Source organism: Pipistrellus kuhlii, unplaced genomic scaffold (genome assembly GCF_014108245.1).
Source record: "Pipistrellus kuhlii isolate mPipKuh1 unplaced genomic scaffold, mPipKuh1.p scaffold_m20_p_2, whole genome shotgun sequence".
Taxonomy (NCBI): Eukaryota; Metazoa; Chordata; class Mammalia; order Chiroptera; family Vespertilionidae; genus Pipistrellus; species Pipistrellus kuhlii.
In genome coordinates this window covers 38,098,505-38,120,034 of record NW_023425515.1, presented here as the reverse complement: position 1 = coordinate 38,120,034, position 21,530 = coordinate 38,098,505, and the positions used below count along the sequence as shown (strand labels likewise).

The 21,530-nt window shown below is 46.7% G+C and overlaps 1 protein-coding gene and 1 non-coding gene across 4 annotated transcripts in view; both read left to right on the top strand.

Annotated features, from left to right (window-relative positions):
• Window positions 1-21,530, top strand: part of IGF2BP2 (insulin like growth factor 2 mRNA binding protein 2) — a 131,890-nt gene that overhangs the window by 78,268 nt on the left and 32,092 nt on the right. For all 3 annotated transcript variants that reach the window (XM_036448084.2, XM_036448082.2, XM_036448081.2), the window contains exon 3: window positions 20,611-20,659. In XM_036448084.2, coding sequence (XP_036303977.1) covers window positions 20,611-20,659 — 49 coding nt within the window. The remainder of the gene's footprint in view (window positions 1-20,610; window positions 20,660-21,530) is intronic.
• On the top strand, window positions 16,836-16,942 carry LOC118725001. The gene has a single exon (XR_004989769.1). It is a non-coding gene; the product is annotated as a U6 spliceosomal RNA (small nuclear RNA).

The following is a 21,530-nucleotide window of genomic DNA, read 5'->3' as shown; positions in this document are numbered from 1 at the left end:
TGCCTAAACTCCTGTATTGATTATGCTTTCCTTTGTGCTGTTTTTATTTCTTCCTGCTACTTGTTTGTTTGTTTTTTTCTCTCTGATTTAATATCTGTTAAGTTTTTAATACATAATGGGGGCTTTGTTTGCGTGAGCTAACCAAGGGCCCCTGGCACCCAGGACATACTCAGGGTAAGTGTTGAGTGGATGCCGACACTCTTCTTACCATTCCTCTGTTTCTTTCCAGTTTACTGTGCCCACCCCTTTTCCTTGGCATCAGTTTTCCTGAAACAAACAAATTGAAGAAGTATGGCATTTCAGTCACAATATTATTTTTCTCCATTTCCTCGCTCGTAAAAGGAAGGGTAGAGAGTAGGTGACTTCCATACTCTGTAGGGAAAAAGAAGATCACATTCTTTGGCAGCGCTAAGGAGGCTGTGACTGTCTTATGCCCATCAGCTTTATTAATCCCGCCTCAGTTCCTCCGTGAACAGAGGGGGAGCAGCAGAACAAGGAAAGGCAGGAGGCAGGGAAGAGACAGGATGAACAACAGGATAGAAGGGCATGGGGAGAGCTGGTGGAGGGGGATTAACAGGACAGTAGCAGCATTCCAGAAAGACGCGGTAACATCCTGAGCGATGTGAAAACTTTTCATAATTTATACACGTTGCATTGTCTGTGATGCTCACGGGGGATTAGCTGACCCAACATCCTTTATTCCCACACATTGCTTACATTACATTTGGAGAAAAAGCTTTTTCCCTAATTGAGTTATGAAGTCCCCGATCATGTAGCAATTGGCTTTACATGTTCTGCATTTTATTAAAAATTTTTTTCTTCCAACTTGGCTACTTAGAAGCATTTCAGAGAGTCTGTGTCACTGGGATCACAGAGGGAGGCCAGTGCCTGCATCCGGAGGGCCCTTGCAGGGTGGGGAGGGTGCAGGGAGGAGAGCTTGTCTTGATTGGCTCCTACTTTTATAACATCAAGATTCACAGCAATCTAACCAACGAGGGACTTGATAGCAAGTCAAAATGCCAGTTGAATAATGCCCTGAGAAACACTATGTTACTCTTCAGGTTGGCTAGCAGACTTCCCTTAGAGAAGTCAGGTTGCTGTTAGCGCTTAGTAAGGAGTTATTCCATTTCATGAACTGAACAGATTTTTTAAAAAACACATAGTATTTTATTGTTGGTAGTATTATAGATATCTCCCATCCTCTCCCTAACCAACCCCCCCCCCAAACCCCCACACCCCTACACCCACACACACACACTCCTTATCCCCTTCCTCCCAGACCCTACTTTCTGTTCCCCACCCCCAGGTCTCCACTGCCCTATTGCCCATCTCCATGGGCTGCACATATCTACGGTACACAATAGAAGCCTAAGCAGAACGACCAGAACAACTGGTCGCTATGATACGCACTGACCACCAGGGGGAAGATGCTCAACGCAGAAGCTGCCCCCTGGTGGTCAGCGTGCTCCCACAGGAGCACTGCTCAGCCAGAAGCCAGGCTCCCAGCTGGCAAGTGCAGCTGCCACAGCAGAGCTTCAATCTTCCAGAATGCCCGCCATGTCCACCAGGTAATTACTCTTCTGCATCCTGATGGTGGTAAAACACACCTTAGCTGAGTTAAGCCCCACAACCTAGAAAAGGCAGTCTATTAGCTAACAACGAAGAAGAAATTGGTTTATCTAATGAACCTAACAGCGCTTGCCAGCTGAGTCAAGGCTCTGAAGGAATGTAGAAGGATAGTGCTTGATGAAGGGATTGTGCTTGATGATAGTGCTTGTAGGGAGGGGGCACACCCAAGAGCAGCAAGGGGGCCCATTGGCAGCGAGAATAGAGGGAGAGAGTGCCGAGTGCAGGCTCTCTGGGGAGGGAAGGCGTGACAGTGACTTGGCCTCTCGGACACTGGGATTGGTCCTGGTCCCCTTATCTGTGTGAATTATAAACACCCTTCAGGCCCCCGACCTGTAAGTGCCCTTCCCTACACATTCCCCTGTTCGATGGGACAGTGGTCTCTGGGGCGGTTCAGTAAATCTCATTGGTTTAAGCCTCGCTAACATTGAACTGGGGACTGTTGGGAAGTAGGCAGTGCAACACACAGAAAAGAGCAACTCTCAGCAAGGGTGTCAGAGCTGAACCCCGCTCTCCTCGCACTGGCTGCACGGCCGGCCGTGGGCCTCTCCTGTTTGTATAAATGGGATTGCCACTTCTCATAAATATTAGATGAGGTAGCCGCTGGTAGGCTCTCAATAAATGCCTGTTACCTTTCCATGCCAGCTTCCTTTATCTTATACCCCAGCAGTGTTAACTTATCACAAGGGCCTGCCTACAATTCAAGCAAAGTGTCATTGTTTCTTTTTGACTTTTACGAAGAAATGGAGTTTTTAGGAAAAGGCAGATGTAGAATTGAAGAATCATGCTGCTGCTGCTTCAGGATTTAAAGTAACATTTTAGCCGAAACCGGTTTGGCTCAGTGGATAGAGCGTCGGGCCTGTGGACTGAAAGGTCCCAGGTTCGATTCCGATCAAGGGCATGTGCCCTGGTTGCGGGCACATCCCCGGTAGGGGGTGTGCAAGAGGCAGCTGATCAATGATTCTCTCTCATCGATGCTTCTAACTCTCTATCCCTCTCTCTTCCTTTGTAAAAAAAAAATCAATAAAATATATTAAAAAAATAAAATAAAGTAACATTTTACAGAAGCATCACCCATCCTCCTCACTGTTTTTGAGAAAACACCCCCCTCACCCCCCGTACCCCGATCCCGATCCCAATCCCCTCTGCTCCATGGCACTGCTCTCTTGTTCATCAGCGTAATCTGAGAGGAACCCAGTCACTGTCCAGTCTTTGCCACTTGCGTGCTGTGTGTGCCCGAAGCCCAAAGCGTAGAGGCAGAGGAAGCGTGTGTGGCACAGCTGGCTCCCCGCCACCTCGCCAAGGTCCTTCCCCAGGCGCCTGCTCCCTCCTAGTTGCCACCCAGACTGATTTCCCCAGCGCCTCCCGCTGTTCTTGGAACTGGTTTTACTGTTTCTAGAACCTGGGTGGCTGCATCTTTTATCCAAAGCCCCCTCAGTAAGTCTCAGAGAGCCTGATGGTCATTAATGAGTCTATTTTCACTACTTCCCCCAGCAGCACGCCTCTTCCAAGTGGCAGATCAAAGAACCCGTAACTGACAGATGAGGAACCCAGCCAAGTGGCCCTCCCCACAGGGAAGGCGGGCCCTGCTCTAATCTCGCCTTGGCTTTTGACTTGCTGTGTGGCTTTGTTTCCTCCTCCAGCGATAATATCTACCTCCCAGGAATGTGGTGGAGTTCAGCCACTGCTCAGAACAGTTCCCCTCGAATGCTGAAAGACAGGGATCGGATCTACTGCGGTGCCAGGGAACTCGGAGCACTTTGTGGTAATCCAACCTGCACTTTGTCTCTGGGAGGTAGATAGTGGCAGGTGATCTTGTGCCCACCTTAGACCCCAGAAATGTGCATTTAACTGTCTTGTGTTCACAGTTTCTGTCCACTTCCCCTTTCCAGATACACAGGAAGCCATCTATCAGGTGTACAAAGCAGGCTTTGTGTCATTGCAACCTTTGGTTTGTGTGTGTGTCTGATTGCACTTTGGGTCTGAAAGGGAGAGATGCCTTCCTGGGACCCTGGGCTCCTTTCCGGTGCCCTTTTTGGTTTCGGCCCCTTTTCTTGATATTTTGTTTCTTTGACCTCTGGAGAAGAATGACCACAGGCTGCTTGTGCTTCCTCACAGCGTGGTGGCCAGGCCAGGTTCTTACCTTTCAAATGGAACTCAAGAGTACCTACCACAGAACACTCTTCCAGGCTCTGTGTTAAAAGGCTTTCTAGCCCTGGCAGCTGTGGCTCAGTTGGTTGAGTGTTGTCCTGTGCACCAAAAGATTGCTGGCTCAATTCCTAGTCCGGGCACATGCCCAGGTTGGGAGTTTGGTCCCCGGTTGGGGTGTGTATGGGAGGCAGCTGATCAATGTTTCTGTCTCTCATTGATGTTCCTTGATCTCTCTCTCTCCCCCCTCTCCCCTCTCTCTCTCTCAATAAAAATAAAAATATACAGGTAACACCCAAATATATAATACACACTTTGAAGGCAGTGTTTATTAAAATACATTTGATTTTCAAAATATAATAGAATCTACAGCTATCAGCTGTTAATGTGTGTCTGCTTTAAAAAAAAAAAAAAGACTATGCGTTCTAATCTAACAATTCTGAGCGTTTAGATGAGGCACCTGGGGCTGTGGTTGTCTAGATTTGATGGAATCGTAACCACAAACCCTTTGCTCTTGGATCCTGATTCTCAAGACTTGTAAGTATCCATTGATTTTATTGTCTTCTCTCCAGTTTAGCCAACAAGAAACATTTAAACAATGTCCAACTCTTAATTAGCAAAAGCAAAACAAAGGACATATCCCTTTGGGGACAAGAGAAAACAGTGTTTTTATGGCTAACAGTTTTCCTTTAGAATAATAGTCTGGTATTGAAAATACCCTAACATAGATTCTTATAACTCAGTTATGACTGCATAATTATTATATATAACTAGAGGCCTGATGCATGAAGATTTGTGCAAGAATGGGCCTTTCTTACCCTGGCTGCCAGCACCACCTTTGCTCCAGCCAGAGCCGCCTTTTGGTTCTGGGCTGGAGCCGCCTTTTCGCCTTTCCTTGCTGCCCAGAGGCCCGGAGCGGCTGGGGCAGTACAGAATGCCATGGCGACGAGGCAAGGGTCCTGCCCCGCCCCTGGCTGCTTGTCGCTTGTGTATGCAAATTAACCCACCACCCTTGTTGGGTTAATTTGCATACTCACTCCTGATTGGCTGGTGGGTGTCACAAAAGTATGATCAGTTTGCATCTTACTCTTTTATTAGTGTAGATAATTTGTCTAAATGTACAGTAGTCCCTCCTTATCCATAGGGGATGTGTTCTAAGATTCCTGAAACCATAAATAACAAACCATATACAGTATGTGCTATGGTTTTTCCCCCCTATACATACACACTTATGGTAAAGTTTATAAATTAGGCACAGTAACAGATTAACAACAATAATAAGATAGGACAGTTATAACAATATGTTGTAATAAAACTTATATGAATACTAGGGGCCCGGTGCATATGGCCAGCAGGGATTGGTCCGAAACCGGCTCTCCGACATCCCCCTGAGGGGTCCCAGATTGCGAGAGAGCACAGGCCAGGCTGAGGGACCCCACTGGTGCACGAATCTGTGCACCAGGCCACTAGTATGCATATAAGAGCTTTGGTTAATCTCTTTTTGCCCTCCCCCATGTTCCCTTTACCTCTGAGATTCATCAGTCTATTCCATGTCTATGCTTTCCTCTCCTGCATTGAGCATCTGCTCCCTGGTGGTCAGTGTGCGTCATAGCTGTCAGTCAGCCAGTCGGCTGGTCATGCAGTTCCTTAGGCTTTTATATATATAGATAGTCTCTCCTCAAAATCCTATCATACTGTACTCACCTTGATGGCTTCTCTTTGGCGTATCTGACTTGCCGGCGTCACTACCCCTGTACTTTGGGGCCATCAGTAAGTAAACTAAGGGTGCCTGAACACAAGCGCTGCAATACATGAGAGTCAATCCAATAACTGAGACACTACTGAGTGGCTGAGGGTGGGTAGCGTGGATGTGCCGGACAGAGGATGATTCATGCACTGGACGGGACAGCAGGATGGTATGAGATCTCATCACACTGCTCAGGACGGCACACAATTTAAAACTTACGCATTGTTTATCCCTGGAATTTTCCATTTAATGTTTTCGGATTGCAGTTGATCATGGGTCACGGAAACTCGTGGGTGTCAGTATGTACTGCATATGTTTCTGTGTAAAGTCCGTGTGTATACCTGTGTGTCGGTGTGTGCACACCTTTACCTATATTTACACACGTAACAGCATCGGGCCTTATCAGGCCTCGGTTTGGCGCCTGCCAGCCCTGATGGGAGGTGTCCTCACAGTCCTCCAGGGGCTGTGTGTGAGCAGCGTGGAGGGGAGGGTCATTTTCCGGAGCCTTGATCAGACTGTTCATTCTTAGTTTGATGATCCCAGGGTGGGTCCCACAGGCCTGTCACTTTATTTCCCTAGTTTCACCTCCCACGGTGTCACCTACTTCCAAGCTCGCTCTGCCTCCACCAGACAGCAGAGCGACATAAGATGGACAACGTAAACCTGTCCGTGCTGCCCCTCATTTTGCAGTTGGCCGGGGAAGGGAGGCAGTGCTCTGTTGAGTTCGATGCAGATCTTGTTGCAGTCTCCCCTTCGTTGTTTTTTTTTTTTTTTTAAATAACCCAGGAAGCAGTGTCACTCTTACCTCACATCTCACTCCTGTGGTGTGTCCTGACCGCAATCTCCTCCTCTTGTGCCTCCGTCTCTTCCCCTGCAAAATGGGAATCCGCAGACACTGCGCCTGGAAGTTTCTAAGGGCCACCAAGCAAGCTGGCGAGTTGGGTAAATAGGAGGCATGATCTGTCCACCATCCAAAAGAAAGGCAGGCCAAAAGGCTGCCCTGACAGGAGCGTTCTCTGTAAGCAAGAAGAGTCTGGAAGAGTGCTGACATGGACAAATTGCTCCCAGAGTCTGCTGGTCCTGATGACACAGGGGACCCACTAGGTGGTGTTCCTGTCCTTTCGGATACAGGTGAAAGGGGAGGAGTAGGCAAAAAGGGGGAGGAAGACAGGCATGGAGAGACCTGCGTGAGGTCCAATAGACACACAGCGTTTTATTAGCCTGGAGGAAACCAGCATGAATGTGCAGTGTTTAGAGAAAGGATTGATTTCTGGTAAAACGTGCAATTCATTTGCTGAGGTGAGAAGGGAGCAGAGTTTAAAGTGTTTTTGTTTTGTTTTGTTTTGTTTTTTTAATATATTTTATTGATTTTTTTTTTTTTCACAGAAAGGAAGAGAGAGGGATAGAGAGTTAGAAACATCGATGAGAGGGAATCATCGATCAGCTGCCTCCTGCACCACCCCTGCTGGGGATGTGCCCGCAACCAAGGTACATGCCCTTGATCGGAATTGAATCTGCAACCTTTCAGTCCACAGGCGGACACTCTATCCATTGAGCCAAACCGGTCTTGGCAAGAGTTTAAAGTTTTAACCATGGAAATGAAATTAAGAGAGAAAAACCCCACTGGCAAGGAGAAGGGAGGATGAGCTTCTCCTTTCACTGGTGACATCAACTGGTGAAATTCACACACAATTCCACAGGCACTCACGCAAGTCCACACGCACACAGAGCGACCGGGCGTCCCCGGGGCCTAGGAAGCTCCCCTTGGAGTGACCTTCGCTGCGGCTCAGCCATCTGTGGACTGCCTGCTCACTAGCACTTGTGCAGTTGTTACAGAAGACCGGAGAAGAACCAAGCGAGGCTCAGAGAGATGGAATTACACTTTATTATTACGCACGTAGGCCGAGAGAAACTGTATTTCAAATTCCGGCCCCAACGTGGAGGAACTTTCCCTATGTGTATGTTTTCACCTTCTTTGTCTCCCAAATATGGGGTGTTTCTGGTCCCCTTTGCAAGTTCTTAAAGAGCCCTCTGTGCTGGGGCTTTGAAACCTCAACTAAAGGCTTGGTCTGGCGCCAGCAATGATAACTTCATCTGGGGCAGTTTTATGATCTGTGGAGTAGTCTTACTTTCCTTATTATTTACTCAAGCAAGCATCTACAGAAGCTAAAATAGCAGGGTTAAAATTTCAAACAGCAATTTTTATATAAGATGGATGCCTCACAGTCACCACTTGTTTCATTCCTGAGTTTGTTTCTGATCACATAGAGCAGAAGGATTTCAGCCTGGCCAGGTAGTCCCAGGTGAGCATTTCTGAAGCCCAGGCCTCAGTGTGCTGACCTGCAGAATAAAGTTCCTCTGCGATCTGAAGCAGCTTCTGCAAAGCCCTTGAGATCGCCAGCCTTCAGAGCTCCGTTCTGAGTGACCTGTCAGTGTCCTGTCACCTCAGTGGCTGAGAGCTGCTGGGAGCAGCGTGCTGGACTCCCAGGGGTTTGCTGGTGGAGGCTAGCTCCTCACCAGGGCCATTTGTGGGCATTGCTCCCCAACTTCTCTTGGGTGACTTCACATGAGTCACTGTAAGTTAGCTATGGCGGCAGTGTTCACACCATGGAACTTGGCAAAACCCACACATCATCCCCTCCTCGACCCCGCCCCAAGTTTAAGGATGTATTTGTTGGTCCTTGGATCCAGGACAAGCTGGCTACTCTCATTTGAGTTTGTCTCTATCAAGGGTCATTCCTTCGTGCTCCCAACCTTCACTCCCCAGCCAACACTCCTAGTCACTTCAAGGTCACTACAGCCTTCCTTCTGCTGACTTAGCTCATAGAGATGTCCACGCAGGTGCAAGGAAGCACGTGAAAGAAGAGCCAGTGGTTCTGAGCCTGTGACGATAGCAGGTTCTCTCACTGCTAGTGACAGCCCTCCTTGGTCTTTAATACTGTTCTTAGTCAAAGACAGGTGGTTTCGCCAAAACCAGTTTGGCTCCGTGGATAGAGCATCAGCCTGCAAACTGGAAGGTCCCAGGTTTGATTCCAGTCAAGGGCATGTATCTGGTTGTAGGCACATCTCGGGTACGGGGTGTGCAAGAGGCAGCTGATCGATGATTTCTCTCTCATCGATGTTTCTAACTCTATATCCCTCTCTCTTCCTCTCTGTAAAAAATCAATAAAATATATATTTTTAAAAAAAGATAGATGGTGTCTTATAGTTCTGTCACAGCCCACTCCCTCTGCCTCACAGATACCTGGAATTACCAATGACTGCCCTGCCCAAAGGCCTGCAGGGACCTTCCATGCCTGCTGCATTCGTGCACACTCCTCACCGTGAAAATAAATAATACGGCCTCTGCAGTCCTCCAGAGTTAGCATTCATCTGTCTCCCCAATAGATGTGCCCTATTTGCCTTTGCCCAAACACAGTCTGTTCTCTCTTGTCCCAGCCCAAGCTCGTCTCTGACCATCACAATCCTGTCACCGTCTCCACTGAATACCACCCGGAGCCATGACTGGGATCCATGACTGGGATCCCTGACTTCTCAAGGACGTGACTCCTTTAAACTGCGAAGGGCAGCTCCTTGGGCAGGCCCTGGAGGCCCAGAATAGCCCACCAAAGGGGTAGTTCCTGACGCTAACGGTGCAAGGCCAGTGTCTCTGGTGTCTCCCCAACCCCTTGTTCATCTTCCTGCTATTTGTCTCTGTTGACTAATGAGTTTGCCTACCACTGCACTAGGCTGTTCCATTGGTATAGGCCTGGGGCATAAATGGACCTCTTTGACCTCTAGTGCCTCCAGGTGCTGCTTAGGGTCATATGTCACCTCCTGTAGTCACATTGGGTGCTATTTTCCCTTTAGCTGGTTAATTCTCTGCTGTCTCAAAGTTTGGAAGCTCTGGCTCCACCTCCTGTGATCCCGCCGATTCAGTCTTTCCCTTAGAACTTTTGTGTAAAATGTTTTTACAAATTCTTAGCCACAGGGTTCTTTTCTTCTAGCCTTTACAAACCATTTTTCTTGGCTCACAGATGAAAGTCTTATCAGTGTCATTGAAAGAAGATTTCTAAAATGTCTCTGATTCTATTCTCAGAATAAATCACTCACAGCACGGAAGGTCTTTCTTCCGAGGTTTCCTTTGCCTGGCCAACTCAGTTCTTGTACACATTTCTTTTCTTTTTCTTTTTTAAAAACTTTTATTGACTTCAGAGAGGAAGGGAGAGGGAGAGAGAAACATCAGTGATGAGAGAGAATCATTGATCGGCTGCCTCCTGCACCCCCCCCACTGAACCTCAAACTGGGCATGTGCCCTTAACCGGTATTGACCTCAGGACTCTTCAGGCCAACACTCTATCCACTGAACCAAACCGGCTAAAGCTTGTACACATTTCTGTAGGAGGAAGAGGCATCAGTTCTGTCCTTGAGGGAAGGTAGCCAGCAGGCCCGGAGAATTCTTGACCCTGAGGAGGATTGTAGAAAAAAACCACCTGGCCCAGAGAAATGAAGTAACCTTCACAGTCACATATCCAAGCGGTGGCCCCACGCCAACGGTTCTGATGCCTCGTCTAACTTTCTGCCCATGACCTCCCAATCGGCTGGGTGTATTATTCCAACCTGGGGAATGAGCTTTCTCTCAGAGCTCTCCAGCCATCGAAGGGCTGCAGGGAGCCTGGCCAGAGAGAGAGGGTCCCTTTCCATTCAGATAACCTGGCCTGGCCACCGTGGGTTGAACTCAGGTAACCTGGCCTGATGACATGGGCTTAAACATGCAGTCACACGTGCAGTCTGTTTACTTGTGAGCAGTCATCCCTTGCTCATGCAGTGCTAGACGGTGGGGTGGACAAATCCCAGGGTTGCAGAGCCTGGCTGGGCAGCAGAGATGTAAACAGAGGGTTGTGATAAATGCAGCAAACACGGCCAAGCTAGGCAGCCTTCTCCGTTACTTGGGGGAGAGAGGTGTGGGAAGAGACTGGCCAAAAATCGTACACCTATGGATGAGGACAGTAGTGGGGAGGTAAGGGCAGAGGGTGGGTTGAGAACCAGGTGGAGGGGAGCTATGGAGGGGAAAAAAGAGGAACAATTGTAATAATCTGAACAATAAAGATTTATTAGTAAAAAAAAAAAAAAGGGAAAGAAACACTTGGCTACAAGCTGAAATGAAAATTTCATATCTGTAAAGAATCTTAAAAACAAAAAAAAAGAAAATCCAGGAAATAAATTTATATATATATATATATATATATATATATATATATATATATATATATTTTTTTTTTAAGTCATCGTTCTCTAAATCAAGGCCTCCTGCTTTTGCTTATAAACACAAGTGAATAAAGGTGTTTGTATTTCCACAAGTATCTTGCTTGAATATTAAAAATTTTGTATCCTGCCCCCACCACCACCAAAGAGCAAAAGTATTCTGAATTAAGCACAATAATCAAGGTGCTCTTAAAGAAGTATTTAGTGCCTTCGTTTGTCAGTTGTTACTTCTCAGCTTGCGAAATTATCCTGAAAGAGGTCGTTAGCCTGAATCCACAGGTGCTCTGGTATAACTGTAGTAGCTTTTCTCCTGGTTCAGTGCTGGCTCCATGCAGTGCCTTCTGGTGACTCATCATGTGAAGTCAGATTCATTCACACATCCTAGGCAAACCGAGGTACTCGCTCCCCTGAGCACAGCGGAACTGAAGCTGGAAATGAGCCACGAAAGGGGAATGTGAGAGTGCCGTGCTTCTGTCAAAATAATCATAGTGCCCTCCTCTGTAGGATGCACTGGAATACTTTTTTCGTAATTCCCTGGGGTTTGATGAGAGACTAACGGGAGGAGAGGACAGAAGCTCACCACAATACCCAGGAGGCTGGGACTCAGAACCGCTGTGGGGAGGGCACCTGCTCAACTCTCTTCTGCCTCCGTTATGCTGCTGAGGACCTGGCTCCATACAGTGGAAGGAACAGGGTCCCTGACGTAGGGGGCTACCCTGGGCTGCCTCCAGGGAAGGAAGCGGTAACAGATGGATTCTGAAGCTGTGGTAGCATGACCTTTTGGGGTCACCTGCGGAGCCAGGTAGATTGTTCACCTTTGTGCAAGTCAGGTCTTGCACCCCTGTGCCACTTCCCATGGATGGGGACTGCTGGTCCCTGTCCAGCTGTTGGTGCTGGCTTGAGAGGAAGGGATGAAACGTCCGAAACCAACTGAGACAGATGCTCTGTGTCCTGTCTTTGTAAGACAGGGAACTTCAGAAGAGAGTGTGAGTCAGCAGCTGGAAGGAATTCCATGTCTAAGCGCCAGAGGTTAACCCTGTCACATACACGTGTTCATGCATCCAGTGTCCTGAGCAATCCCAGGGTGACTGGCACAGGGACTGGGAGAGGATGGGCGACACAGCTCAGGGGTTAACTCTGCGGAAGGCTAGTCTCCCCAAATCGGTTATAAGTCACAGGTGTATCTTTGGAGTTAGGTCCCTACTAATTTGCCTCATTTCAAAATGGATATAAAGGAATCTTAAGATAAAGCCTCATTCAGATGACGGGGTCCTTTTTCAAATAGGAATAATTTATAGGCCATTTTCCTCTTCCATCTGTGTTTGAAGTTGCCTATTTTCAAGAGTTTGCAAATTGAATTTCATTGCAGTCAAATCATGTAACATTAGCTTTAAGAGGGAATAATTTTCTTTTTTACACATCAGCATCTTATGAGGTATTAAAGATGTTCACTAATTTAAAAAAAAAATTTGTATCCTGTGAAGTACTTTTATTTTTTACTAGAGACCCAGATGGGGTCTCTTAGCCTGGCCTGCGCCCTCTTGCAATCTGAGACCCCTCGGGGGATGTCGGACTGCTGGATTTCAGCCCAGTCCCACAGGCCTGGCCGAAACCCAGCAGTCCAACGACATCTCTCCGAGGGATGTCGCAGTGCTGACGTGGCAGGCAGCTGGAGAGGAGCCCCAGCTAGAGCAGGTGCAGCTCTGCTGCCGCTCTTCCTGGCCCCGCTGTGCCTGCTGCTGCTGCCACCACCACCACCTCCCCCGCTCTGTAGCACTGCTGCCCCCGCAGCTGTGCTCACCTGCTGTGGACCCGGTTTCTGGCTGAGCAGTGCTCCCGCTGTGGGAGCACACTGACCACCAGGGGCAACTCCTGCATTGAGCGTCTGCCCCCTGGTGGTCAATATGCATCATAGTGACTGGTCGACCATTCGTTCAGGTCCTTCCGCCATTCAGTCATTGGGCTTTTATTATATACTGGGGCCTGGTGCATGAAATTCACACACTCGGGGTGGGGGAGCTGGTGTTCCCTCAGCCTGATTTTGTGAGAGGGTGCAGGCCAGGCCAATGGACCCCACTGATGCGTGATTGGGGCTGGGGAGGGACGCAGGAGGTTGGCCACTGGGGAGGGCTTTAGGGCGTGTCCAGCCTGTCTTGCTCAGACCCGATTGTGTTCTCCTGCGAGGGGCGAGGGATGAGGGACGACCGGCTGATCACCATCCAGTCAGCCACCCCCATTACCCTATCGCTGCTGCTGTGGCCGGCCTCCCTCTGTGGGAGGCGACTGGGCGGCTGACTGGATGGTGCCAGCTGGTGCAGCCCCACCCCCCATCACCCCTGTGCCTCTGCTGGCTGCTGCTGCCACCACCCCTCTCCCCCCCCCCCATCACCATTCCCTCCCTCTGCCCTCTGGCCTGGCACTGCCTGCTCGCCGCCCTGCCCCCGCCAACTGGTTGTTCCACCATTTGGTCAATTTGCATATTACACTTTTATTAAATAGGAGGATATTTAGTGAGCATTTGATAAATGAATTTGGAAAAGCTTTTCGTTTAACCTTAGAAATCAGTTTGTTCTTCAAAATCAGATAAAATGTCCAGTATTTAACCTCCAGTCAGACCATTTGGGTGCGATGTGGTTTGGATTCCCGTCACCCCACCCCAGTCCTCAGGGTGGAGAGTGCTGGCTGGTTTACCTGGGCTGCGGGAAGGAGTTCCTGTGTGAGAGGTGTAGCTTAGCCGGCTCACTCCTGCCTTTCCCGGGATTTAGGCTATATTAGAGATGAGTTTAATTTTCCTTGATCATCATCCTGACTATGACAAATATGATCAAAGTCTCGTAACGGCTGGAAATAGTACTTTCTTTTCAGAGGTACAAGGCTGTTGTTTATCACTTGTTCCCAAACATTGAGGACTCACTGCTTCTGGCTTGAGTTTTTAGTTGTGCAACTATTTCTCCAGTTAGTCAGTGCCTGCCATTGCGCTTCTTGTCTTCAGGGGGAAAAAACGAACCACCACCTCCACATGAGTCATTGAATCTGATCCCATCACAGGAAGTGAATGCGGTGCCCACTGTGTCAGGGAACGTCTCCCCGGCGATGGCGATTTCCAGTCGGCAGCAGCCTGTTGTGCTGAGCCGGCGAGCATGAACCGGAGTGAAAGGAGCCGGCTTGGTTGGCCACCAGTCAGTGTCTTCAAAGAGCACGTGTTCTTACAGTTGGAAGACAGAGTAGAGGGTGGAGTGGGCCAGGAAAAAGAAACCAGCTGTCAGCAACAACGGCTCCTGGAGAATTTGCTGATTGCTGGGCACCTGCTACTTGGGCTAAGGAGGAAAAAAAAAAAAAAGTGAAAAAGACTAGGAAAGAAAGGAGGAGGAAAGGAGGAAGGGGACAGATTTGATGCTGTTGGGAGAACTAAAGAAAACAATTATTTTAAAAATGAAGACATGCCAAAAGAATGGCACAGTCGTTGGTCACAGGGCACAGGGCTCCCTTTGCCTTCACAGAGCTGATTCGGTATTTACCGTGTGCCACACGAAGCAGGCATTTATAACTTGTATTGCATCGTGTTTATGCACAAATTACGATGTGAAAACATTTGTTCCTACCCTAGTTAGTGTTAATTACAGGGTTGAAGCCCTTCTAAGGGTAATTAACCACCTCTGTGGAAGCACAATTCGGTTTTGCTACCTGGAATCTTCATCCCAGCAGAATACACGCATTACAGAAAACGCTTCCAGTTCTTACTCGGTTAGATGTTGAAAAGCCAAACATCATGCAGATGTTTGGCTTGCAAAGACTCAGCCTTACCCCTCCACATCTCACCTTTCCAAATCTAAGTGCATGCTTGCACTCGGGCACACCTGAATGTCCCAGCCTTCTGAGGACTCCGTCTGCCTGCCTCTACTTCCCCCTTCTCCATTCGGCTATCCATGTTTGGGGAGGGTTCTCAAACTTCGCCTTGCTGCAGGAGGTTCAGCACAGCCCTGGCTGGGGCCAGTGATGTAGCAAAGAGTTATTAGGCTTGCAGATACACTCAGCTTCCTGCCATGGATCAGGAGAGCCTGCCAGCCAAGGAAGGACCTGAGCCTGTGGAGGTGTTCACTAGTTAATCCCTTCGTCACCCTCCCTAAAGGGCATTCCTAGTTAAGCAAACTCTCTGGAGGGACAAAGACTGAGCCGCTGTGGTGAAGTTTCCAAATCACCCTTCCTGGAGGAGATGCTTTTGGTCTGAGAGTCTACTGTGATGTCGACCCTGAGAGGGAAAAGCTAGACACCCATCTCTAAAGCCCATTTTCCTAAGACTTTTGCCCAAGGAGGCACATTTTGAAATACATTCACAAGATGTAGATGTTGTTGCTGGTGAATCGGCAATTCCAGAGTGACATTTTTTTAAGAGCAAAGATTTAAATGTTTAGACGACAAATCAAAATATCACTCCCTGCTGTGAGACTCAAACAAGAAATGGACATTTCAGCTCCTTGGTTGTCTACCTGAAAAATGGGGCTAGCAGTGTCTGCTTCTCATGGGTGCCTTTCATCCATCACCATAAATGGTAGCAGAGGTTTGGGGAAAGTGCCTGCTAAAAACACTGGGATGAAGGATTGGGTTGTACCTCTGAAACTCTTAGACTTCATCAAATAAAAGAACGTGGGGGTGGGGAAGAGAGAGTATTCAGTGAAGCCCACGGAGAAGTTCTGGTGAAACAAGAGCCAAAACTGTGTTTCTGTCTCTGTCTTGTCCCAAAATGAGTTAAGGAGGAAAATGGTGGATGGGAAAGATGGTATGATTTATAGGGACTTGTACACAAACTGAATCTGAATTTTAAAGAAAAATATTTATATGTTGACCTCCTTTTTAAAGAGCTAAAATACTGAGCTTCTGAAAAATCTGGTTACCTACTTCACTTAGACTGGTGTGTGGTTGTTTCAATCAAGCATTCAGATTCCTTTTAGCAGGAGATGATTTTAACCTTTCTCCTACACACACCCCTTTCCAAACGGTTTCTAGAATGCTGAAATTAGAATGAAACTTAATGCTCATTTAAGGCAAATTCTGCTCATTGTACCTCAACCCAGGGAAGTCTTGCCCAGGAGAAGCAGTCTGACCTGACTCCTCAGGATCACCTCATCATCACCTCATCATCACCAGTGGTTCTCAACCTTTCTAATGCCGCAACCATTTCATACAGTTCCTCATGTTGTGGTGACCCCCACCATAAAATTATTTTTGTTGCTACTTCATAACTGTAATTTTGTACTGTTATGAATCGTAATGTAAACGTCTGTATTTTCTGATGGCTTTAGGTTGAGAACCGCTGCTGTAGAGCCTAAGACCCTAGGAAAACACAGATGTTTACATTACGATTCATTAACATTAGCAAAATTACAGTTATGAAGTAGCAACGAAAATAATTTTATGGCCCTGACCGGTTTGGCTCAGTGAATAGAGAGCATCAACCTGCGGACTCAAGGGTCCCAGGTTCGATTCTGGTTGTGGGCAGGTACCTTGGTTGCAGGCACATCCCCAGTTGGGGGTGTGCGGGAGGCAGCTGACTGATGTTTCTCTCTCATCATTGTTTCTAACTTTATCCCTCTTTCTTCCTCTCTGTAAAAAATCAATAAAATGTATTTAGAAAAAGAAAAAGAAAATAATTTCATGGTTGGGGGTCACCACAACATGAGGAACTATATTAAAGGGTCGAGGCATTAGAAAGGTTGAGAACCACTGAAATCATCATCTGGTTGGTTTTTCTCTTATCCCCTCCCACCCCGTTCAACAATAATTAAGAATCGCTGATGTTTTCTGTGGAAGGGAAATCTGGGATTGTATTAGAAACCTCTTAAAAGGTCAGGGGACAGGAGGTAAATGGGGTACCGCATCTCAGACACCTGCTTATCATTTCTGTTATTTCTGGCGGGTCAAGCAGGGGGCTTTCCATAGGTCCTGTCCCCAAAGGCTTATAAAGCGCAAGTGTGTTTGTAAGAACCACTTGGGGGTTTATGGTTTTGTGGACATGAGTTTATATTGGAAAGTTCCTGGGTTCATAACTGCAGCCCTCCTGGCTCAAAACTCCGTGCACGCTTTGGCAGCACGTACACCGACATTGGAACGATACGGAGAAGATTAGCATGGCCCCTGCACAAGGATGACACGCAGATCCTTGAAGCGTTCCATAATTAAAAAGAAAAACTCTTGAGGTGGGCCACCACATTGTCTGATTTCTTCCTTTTATGGCTTGGCCTATAACACTGCTCATATTCACTAGGACTTCACTCTGATCATGCCCCCTCCCTCCCCCCCCCCCCCCCCAAAAAAAACCTCTTTGTTTACTTTTTAACAGTTTTTGTGCTGAAAGTATTTAGTTTTTTAACACCTATTAGACCACCTTTATTTTAGATTCCATAGAGGCAGAGGCAGTTGTTCTTAATAATTTTGTGACATAGTGACTAAACAGTTTGTTTTATTGACTCTTAATCATTTCCTGTACCCTGCTTTTGTGTGTGTGAGAGAGAGAGAGACTGGATTTGACTATCACCAGTTATTCATTTGCCTCCCTGAGGAGCCCTAGGTCCTGGTTCAGTTTAGCACAAAATGACTCTTGTACAGAATGTGCAGACTTTGTAAGGGGAACTTTCAGAACTAATGAGGAATGGGTAACAGATAAAAGTGCCTCAAACGCATACTAATGAGGGCATGGGAGGCAGGGGGATCTGACTGCAGCATGGCAGGGAGGAGGGGTGTGGCCAGAGCTCTGGTGGTTTCAGCTCCCACAGCTTTTGGAGTAGGATAGCACACTCGCCTATCTTACACAATACACAATCCATGCTGTTTCCCTCCCTGTGTCATCTGGTGGAGCTCAGAATTGCTATGGAAACAAATGGGACCTCGCTGGGGAGAATCTCATTGAATCCCACTCTCTCGCAGGAATCTCCTTGCTTCCTCTGTTGCTTCTATTGCAGTTTACCTGGGGATCCCACAAGCCTTAGCTGGCCTAATTTTTAAATGCAACTTGAGATCCTATGAGCTGAGTTCCCATAATTTATGTTAACTTTGTTCTCTATTCAGGTCCTCAGCAGAAGGGATAACAGTGTCTGAGTTGGATAGATAACAAGTTAGAGTTTCCAAAGTGGCTGATCAGACTCCTGGCTAATTGATCAAATGCCCAAAAACTATGGCATTACCTTCCCCGCATGCAAGCTGGCATTTTACCTTTTTAAAAATACTTGTGAAGTGGTTCTGCAAATCACAGATTTCTCAACAATTAACTATGGTTTTATTTCCCCGGCTAAATTAGCCTATATAATAAAAGAGAGACATGTAAATTGACCGTACCTCCACTACGCTCACGAGCCAATCAGGAGTGAGTATGCAAATCAACCTGACAAAGATGGTGGGTTAATTTGCATACACAGGTGCCAGGTGGAGAACAGAGTGGGAGGGGAGAGCTGGCAGAGAGTGGAGTGGCTTGGGGAACTTGGCTCTCCAAGCTGTCAGATGGAGAGCAGAGAGGGAGAACTGGTGGCTTGGAGGACTTGGCAGGGAGGAAGGCCATGGGATGGAGACAGAGCAGAAAGGGAAAATGAAGAATGCAGGGAGCACCAGGAATTCTGGGAATAGTGGTTCTGGTGGCAGCCCCAGGACTGGAAGCAGAAGCCCAGAGCAAGGGGAGCACCAGGAATGGTGGCAGACAGATCTCCTAGTCACTAGAGCAGAGTGAGCCTGGAGCAGTTACTGTGGTGGGGGATGGGAGGAAAGCAAAGGTGAGAGACACAAATAAAATCAGTGTCTAGGAAAAATCAAAGAGAAGATATCCTAAAACTTCCAGGAAATCTCTACCAATGAAACAAAGTGGGGGGAAAGCCTCTATTATTCTGTGAGCAACAAACCAAACTGGGTGGGGGTCTCAGCCAATTCACTCATATGACCGCAAAGACAGACAGAAACTCCCGGATTGGAGAGGGCTCCCCTGAGGGCTCCCAGATTGGAGAGGGTGCAGGCCGGGCTGAGGGACCCACCTCCCTGCATGAATCTTGGTGCACCGGGCCCCTAGTTTAACAAAAAAGAGATAGAGAAGGGGGCAGTAACAGGGCCATGAAAGGGAATTTGGGCATGGTGACCAAGTCATTCAAAAAAGTCAGGAGAGCCAAATGAGTATGGCTCAGTGGTTGAGTGTCAACCAATGAACAGGAGGTCACGGGCTCAATATTTGGGCAGGGCACATGCCTGGGTTGCAGGCTCAATCCCCAGTAAGGGTGAGGGGGGTAGGGTGCTGCTGGAGGTAGCTGATCAATGATTCTCTCTTATTGTTGATGTTTCTCTCTTTCCCTCTCTGAAATAAATAAAAATATATATTTTTAAAGATAGAGAAATTCTTATTCTCATATTCCAATTCCTTTTTTAAAAAAAATATATTTTATTGATTTTTTTACAGGAAGGGAGAGAGATAGAGAGCTAGAAACGTCGATGAGAGAGAAACACTCACCAGGTGCCTCTTGCACACCCCCTACCGGGGATGTGCCCGCAACCAAGGTACATGCCCCTGACCGGAATCGAACCCGGGACCCTTCAGTCCGCAGACCTATGCTCTACCACTGAGCCAAACCAGTTTCAGCTCAATTCTTGTTTTCTATCTATTTTTAATGCTTAACAAAATCCAGAAATCATCTAAATTACTAGGTTATCAGACCAGCAGGATATCCTGGAAAAAGAAAACAATCCTCTGCATAAAAAATCAGGAGAAGGCCCAAACATTCACCAGTAGGGTGGGTTAAATACACTTCAGTGCATTCAGGTTATAAAATAGAATGAGAATGCTCTATATTTACCAACATAGAAAAATCTCCAGAATATTAATGTTAAGAGAGAGAGAGTGAGAGAGAGAGAGAGAGTGTGTGTGTGTGTGTGTGTGTGTGTGTGTGTGCAGCAAGTGTGTAGAACATGCAAATATTTCTGTAAGAAAAGGGAAAATATGAATTAATTTTGTATTTGCTGTTATCTGCATAAAGAAACTGAAGGATACACAAGCAACAAGTAAAAATATTTATTTCTGTAAAAGACGAGGCAGAGGGTGAGTGCGAGTTAGACTTTATTATACCTTTGTATAGTATTCTAATTTTTTAAAATATATTTTATTGATTTTTTACAGAGAGGAAGAGAGGGGGATAGAGAGTTAGAAACATCGATGAGAGAGAAACGTCGATCAGCTGCCTCCTGCACACCCCCTACTGGGGATGTGCCCGCAACCAAGGTACATGCCCTTGACCGGAATCGAATCTGGGACCTTTCAGTCCACAGACCAACACTCTATCCACTGAGCCAAACCGGTTTCGGCCTAATTCTTGAATTATGACTATATTACCTATTCAAAAATAATTTTTTTTTTAAGAGAAGAGGTGCACTGTTAGGTAAGGGATAAATGAAACCTGATCTTGTTTAATTAAGCATATTACATATATGATTTCAACCATCAAGTTTTAGCCTGTGTACCCTTTGGAGTAGGGTCATTTGCAGGACCATATATTTTTGAGGAGGAAGGTGATAATATAATTAGAACCTGTTTGGCAATTTCAGTTCTAAACACTTGGGTAGGAAATTGGAAAAGCAAATCTGCATTTAAGCCGTTTAGCTTCTTCTGACCTCTTGGATTATTATTATTTTTTTTAATCCCCTCTGTCCCCCAAATAATTGAAAGCCTTAAAACATGATGGTTAGGATGCACAGTGGAAATTTCTTGCTGATGCCTCAGTGAACATAGTGGGAAAGTGAACTCAAATTATGGTCTTAGCCTGTTTTTATTTAAGTTTGCATATAGAGAAAGTGTTGTACAGTCTGTGCTTTTATTTTTACAGGAGCAGAAAAATTCAGATAAGAAACATCCCTCCTCACCTGCAGTGGGAGGTAAGCCAGTGTCACTTCTGTTTTTACTGTCCTCTCGCTGTCATTCCTCTTTCGGTCCCCTTTCACAGTTAGGAATTGGAGGTCCTCAGGCTTGTTGCACCTTTCCGAGTGCCCGAATGTGCACGATCTGCCATGTGTTTGGGGTGGTGTGTGTCCCTCTCATCAGGCAGAATGTGCGCTTTGATCTCTCAGGTTCTGTCTTCTCAAACACCAACAATCTGTAAAACAAAATGTATAGCTGGGTTGTGATTTTTTTATAAATATATCTATATATCTATATATATAGATATATATATCTATATGTATAGATATATATATTTTTATTGATTTCAGAGAGAGGAAGGGAGAGAGATAGAGAGGGTAGAAACATCAATGATGAGAGAGAATCATTGATTGGCCGCCTTCTGCACAGCCCTACTGGGGATTGAGCCCACAGATTGGGCCTGTGCCGGGACCGGGAATTGAACCATGACCTCCTGGTTCATGGGTGGATGCTCAACCACTGAGCCACACCGGCCAAGCATGGTTTGTGATTTTTATCTCATGATTTTGTAAAAAAAAAAATTTACCTTTCTAAATTATTATTTTGGCGGGGGGAGAGGTGTTGAAATCCATGGAAAACCAATAGTTTTGTTAGTTGGAGCAGGTTTTTTGTTTATTTTGAATTAACTGCTATGAATAACAGTTAAGATATATTTTCTGAATTGTAAAACTTCTTATAAGATTTCTACCTTCAGATAAATGGACAGTGGAACAGTCTGACAGAGATCAGAGGGGAGAGGTGGGGGACTGGATAAATGAAAGTGAAAAGAGTAGCGAAAGAACATACATCATAGCCATTAGACACAGCAGTGGTGAAGGCCAGAGGAGG